Source organism: Thalia democratica, chromosome 2 (genome assembly GCF_965202585.1).
Source record: "Thalia democratica chromosome 2, ktThaDemo2.hap1.1, whole genome shotgun sequence".
In the NCBI taxonomy this organism is placed as follows: Eukaryota; Metazoa; Chordata; class Thaliacea; order Salpida; family Salpidae; genus Thalia; species Thalia democratica.
The window spans coordinates 65,775,589-65,781,389 of record NC_139166.1 but is presented as its reverse complement, the minus strand read 5'-3'; the positions used below and the strand labels follow the sequence as shown (position 1 = coordinate 65,781,389).

General features: G+C 26.6%; 1 protein-coding gene across 1 annotated transcript; it reads right to left on the bottom strand.

Moving 5' to 3' along the window:
• Positions 1-2,416: 2,416 nt before the first annotated feature.
• Positions 2,417-4,306, bottom strand: LOC145828868 (kelch-like protein 7). Its single transcript, XM_082936614.1, has 2 exons — positions 3,388-4,306; positions 2,417-2,814 (listed from the first exon to the last, which is right to left on the bottom strand). Exons 1-2 carry the CDS (start codon positions 4,304-4,306, stop codon positions 2,417-2,419), a joined length of 1,317 nt encoding a protein of 438 aa, XP_082792740.1.
• Between the last annotated feature and the right edge of the window lie 1,495 nt (positions 4,307-5,801).

The following is a 5,801-nucleotide window of genomic DNA, read 5'->3' as shown; positions in this document are numbered from 1 at the left end:
ATCAAAAAAGCCAGCCATGAGCTATATCTTTAAAAGGGTGATCAAAAACTAGCCATGTGTTACATCTGTTAACAGTTAAAAAAAAAATTCTTCAAATTATAGACAGAAAAATCATATCTAATCTGTTTAGTTTTCTCTATAACAAAATATGTAAACATATCAAGTATTAGAAAAGCGCACGAAGAATTTTTTGTAAAAATCCAGTTTAGATTTTGTTAAAGTTTTACCAAGGTTTAGAGTTGACCAGGGCTTTGCAACTATTAAATTTAAGTAAGTCGGAAAAAAATGACAAAACAAAAGATATTTACTCTATAAAACTAAAATATAAAGGTTTTTTATGTAGTATTTATAAAGATTGTTTCGTCAGTTATGTCAATATTTATTTTTTTGTATTAATATTATATTTCTATAAAGTTTTGATTAATACTTATTTAAATTATTAAAAAACCTGACACTTAAAAATTACTATAAATTTGTTTTAAATAATTTATTTCATTTTTGTGACTAAATGTTAAAAAGAACTTAAGTACACAAGACCCTTGGTTATTAATTTTAATGTTTACACCTAGTAAAAAATATTAGCGGCGTTAAAACAACTTCTAAATTAATCCGCTTATTATAAACGCTCCATATTTGTGTAATTTATTATTCTTTTTAAATACTAGGTGTAAACAAGCGTATATGAGGTCTGTTTACTTCGTCACTAGAACGCAAATTGCTAGCAAATTTTTAAAACGCGTCACAAAGTAGCACTAAAAGATTAATCTGTATAAACAGAAAATAAATAAAGTAAATTTGTGCTATAAACATGTCGGTATACAATAAAAAAATTTGTTGCATTGAGCTGGAACAACACTTTATCCTATTTCAGTTATTTAGTATTATTTTTATTTAAAATAGTTTAAAAGATTTTTTATTTTGTTAGTCTTTCAAATAAACCATCAGTATAAATTAACTTTACATTATGTTACCTAATAGTTTTTTATGCACACAAACTGATAAATTTTGAATGAATTTAAAAATTGTTTTAATATAGAAGTTCTATTTAATAAATAAAACATAATATTGGTTAGCATCGTCAATTAAAAAAGAAAAAATAAAAATTTAACATATACAAATGTTTTGGTGAGTTGCTAAAATTAATTTGGTAATACAATATTAAAATAAACGTAAGTCTTTGTTTTTATATATAGTGGAACTTACTTTAAAACTAGAGTTTTAAAATTTATATCAAGCTAAAACCATGCAGAAGTTTAATGTATTACAACCAAATACTTTATACTATTTAAATTTATACTTTTTTCAAACAAATACAATTCATATTAACAAATATATTTAACCTAAAAACATAACCTAGTTTTACGAGCTATAAAAAGCAATAATACATTTAAGACTGTTTAGTGAAAATGAAGCACCGACATAAATATTATTGTTTAAATACAAACAAAGTTAAATTTATTATGTTTGCTAAACTTAATTCACAAAAGTTTTTATAAGTATTTTTAAATGTTGTTACTGTTTTAGATTTATGTTCTTTTAAATATTCAGTTATTTACAGTATAGTTTCAAATATGTTTATGTTAGTACTTAGACGTACATGAAAATATTTAGTGTTATGAACTTGATGAATTTAATACATATGGACTTAATATTTGAATAAAAGATAATTTTGTTAAAATTTTAGGTTTACATTTTAAACGTCCTGATAATTTTCTTATTTTTTCTGAAAAATGCAATATAAATACACTGTTAAAAATAAGTTTTTACTGTTACATCTCAATGATCATTATGCGGAGTTCGAACTGATTTAGACTTATGCGTATAATAATTTCAACTTAGATGCTTGTCGTTGTGTGATAACGTCATGACTTAAATTGGTAAACTTAGATACACTTACACGTCTACGCATAGTATATAGCTGTAATTTCTATGTAAAACATATGTTTATCTAAGGATCATTATTCATTGGCTATACAAATAGCTTTGTTTTATCTTAGTTTAAAAGGAAATTGTATGTTTCAAATTAAACCGACTTAGATAGTTAAAAATACCTTATCTACAACATAAGGTGATTGTCTTTTTTTCAAAAGGCTGCAAAAATAATATTTTCTTAAAAACTTGTACTTTAAATAACTTACTATACTTTATAGTTTTTATTAAAGCGTATGAAAGAAAAAGTAAACTTTTTTTAATTCTATAAACATGATAAACCTAACTACCAAACAACTAAACTTTTTAGTTTTTGTGTTGTTTAAACACAAAAATAAAATTCTGAGAAATAAATAAAAAACTCTAGCTTGTTCAAAAATGTTTAAAATATTGGAATTTTAACATTTTTAATATCAAATATTTTGTAACAACTAATTGAACTAAAAATCAAAGCATGTAAAAACTTTAAACAATATTGAAAACAAGATTAAAGTTTTGGTACTCTAACACAGCAGTAATCTTGAATCCGCATCGTTACTTCGCATTCCACAGTCTTCAGTTCATCCTTGTCCGTGTCGTAAATGTAAGCAACAGTTGAGTATCCTTGGAACAAAACAACTTTGCTTCCTATCTGAACGCACTTGCTTGAATCGAACATCGGTGATTTCTCACTTAAAGTCGCAAACTTTCTGGAAATAGAATCAAAAACTTCATACTTTTCTCCACCGATCACGAACAGCTTGTTCCTCACCGCAACCAAGCTGTGATTGGTTCTTGCTTCGTTCATGCGTGACGTCATTGACCATTCATCGGCGACGTGATCGTAAACCTCAACCGTGTTAGTTTGAATGCGTCCGTCGAATCCTCCGCTGACAACTACTCTACCTTCAAGTTAAAATATTTAAATACTTTATATTTGTTGACATGTATATATACTTATAACTGTATTTAAGTTAACTTGTACATAAGTTGATTTCAAGTTAATCTAAATAAAATTGTTTAGCTTTTTTTTGAACGCCATAATGTGATTTTTTGTGATTCTTTAAAAACTTTGCTATGGACTTTATTTTGTTCTGATTAATTGTGTTAAACGTTAAAACTTAGTAAACAATACAAAAATTAGTTGTTTTTTTTGTATTATAAAGATATCTATATTTATATACATCCCAGATATAATTCTATAGAACTTAAAATACATAGTTTAACTAAAAATTAGAAAAGTTATGTATAGAAGACTGAGCTAAATCAAAATGAGTTTAAAAAAATTTAATTTATAGTAAAGTATTGTGTACGATATGAAGCAAAGTTTTTTTTTAATTAAACATAAAAAATACTATTAGGCATATTAACAAGATATTATCAATTGACTTTCATAGAACCATAAAATATTTATTTATAATATAATTACTTTTAATATGTTATTTGTAAGCATTAACAAAAAAAACTATTGAAAAAAACCTTCGAATACTGCGCAAGCGGCTTCTTCTCTCGCTTCTTTCATCTTTTTCACTTCTTTCCACTCGCGCTTATCAGCATCGAACTGCAAACAAGAGTCAAATACCACTTCTTCTCCTTCACTTCCTCCCATCACGTATATTTTGTCGATGAATGCGCAGACGCAGTAGCAGCCACGTTTATCAGGCATATGGGAGACTACTTCGAATTCACCAGTGGCCAGCGAGTATTTTTCAATTGGTAATAATATATGGTAGTCGGGACTTACGCCTCCCAGAAAGAAAACGTCTCCCTTCAAGCAAACCGCTTGTGAGCCCCAACGTCTTATCACTTTCGACTTGAGGATTTTTAAATCATCCAGCACCATTGGATCAACTAGCTTTAGGTTGCAAAAAGGACTTGTATACATCATTTTCTCTGTTCCCCCACTAAACAATACGTTAAAGTTATTTTGAGCACAGTATCTGTTAGTAAAATACGAGGCAGATCTATCTGTAAAAAACGTATCTTTTTCGGCTGATATCTTTGTAATCAACGAGAGGCATTCTTTGTTCCCAAGGAACGAGGAATCTTTGTTTAAAACAAATTCAAGAGCTTTGTCCGTCAACAAGGGGAATCGAACTTTTAGTAGTAGATGTTTTGCCTGCCTGCTTCTTTCCGTTCTGTTGTGACTCACCCAACTGTCGGCCGCACCAAACACTTCCAACTCGGAACAAATATGTAGGTCGGAGCTCGACAATATTTTTGAAACGAGCTTGAAGTCTAACTCAAAATAGTTTTTTGTATCTACGACAAGCGTAAAACACCTTGCTACGTAGTTAAAGGCTGTTTCAAAAACGTCTTTGATTCTAAACCTATCAGCAACCGTTAAAATGAATGAAAAATTTTCGGCAGTAATGTTTTTCTTGAGGTCACCGAACATTTTATACAATAGACTATAGTTTTTGATTGCCTGATCGTAGTGACCTGATAAAAAGTTATAAAAAATCAGATGAGTAAAAGATCTAGACAATAGATATTAAACGTCTGATAAATTGTTGTTTAAATTATTACTTTATCTAAATTATGCTGGAACTAATGTATAACTAACTTGTGTATCTTATTTTAAAATGTTAGTTTCATATTTTTTTCTATGTTTTTTAATAGCAGGAATTTCGATTATTTATTTTAAAGACAAAAGTTGTATTAGGTTCTCTTAAATTTTGTTTTAATTTATTAAATATTCTATCAGAAGTTTTTTAATTTTTTAAAGTTTTTATTTTGAAATTTTTATTTTAAAAAAGATATCTCAGTAAATAAATATATTTAAATTGTTACAGTCTACTTTTATTAACTGTATCATTTATTAATTTTTTTAGTTAAATTATTTGTTTCGTTAATATTTTATTGGAGTCTTTTTTGAAAAAGAACAGAAAAACAAGCATTTAATGTAAAACAAACACTTGTATATACAGTAACCTCTCGCATCTTTAGGCACTCGTCACGTTACGCACTCTCGTTTAGTTACACATTTTAGAATTCTAGAAAATTCATAAAATTAAGTTTTTAACTTTTTTTAATATTGCACAAAAAAGGTTTATTGTATATTTTTTATTTAAAATGTGTTTTTAAATATTAACTTACCTCTGTTTTTCTTTAGACTTTGTAAATTTATGTTCCTTGAATAATTGATAAACATTTAATTATACCTCAGTATATCAGAAATTTTGTTAATAATAACAGATAAATTTTTATACTTTTGTTCAAAAGAAGAAATCCCATTACAGCACCAAATGCATATTTTTGTAAAAGGCTATAGAAACAAATTTTAATATAGACACTACATCATTTCTTAGTTGTAAACAAATGCTTAATTTTAAATTGAATTTGCTAAGTAGAATAGAATATAAATGTTAAGTATCAATTAAAATCACATATAAATAAAGACAAAGATAAAATCTATTTATTATTAAAATAAGTAAAATTTTTCTACAAGTATTATTGTTTTATATAAATTTAAATCTTGTTTTTAATGTATGTATAGTTTTATCTATTGTTTTCATATTTTTAAATAAAGTAAACAAATTGTTAAAAGTGGGAAAGTCCCCAGTTTGTTTTAACTAGAAGCAATATCATAAAACAGCCATTATAGTAAGTATATTTGGTACCTCTCGTATCTTTACGATCTCTCGTATCTTTACGCACATTTTTTTGTGGACACAATGTGCGTAAATAAGCGAGAGGTTACTGTAAATGTATCGAACATTTTTCAATAAGCTTCAAGTCTTCAAATTATGTTGATGATGTGAACAAGTTTTAATTGTTATTATATATATATATATATATATATATTTATATAATAACAATTTATTTTGTTATTAGGTTCGAGGATACGCACAAAGCATTGAAACTAAGTAAACGATTTGAAAATTAACTGT

What these genes read in the sequence shown, in the direction of transcription:
- LOC145828868 (XM_082936614.1), bottom strand. Translation starts at nt 4,306, where the DNA reads ATGTTCGGTGACCTCAAGAAAAACATTACTGCCGAAAATTTTTCATTC. An exon ending in CGCTTGCGCAGTATTCGAAG is followed by an intron (nt 2,815 to 3,387) that starts GTTTTTTTCAAT and finishes TTTAACTTGAAG; the next exon opens with GTAGAGTAGTTGTCAGCGGA.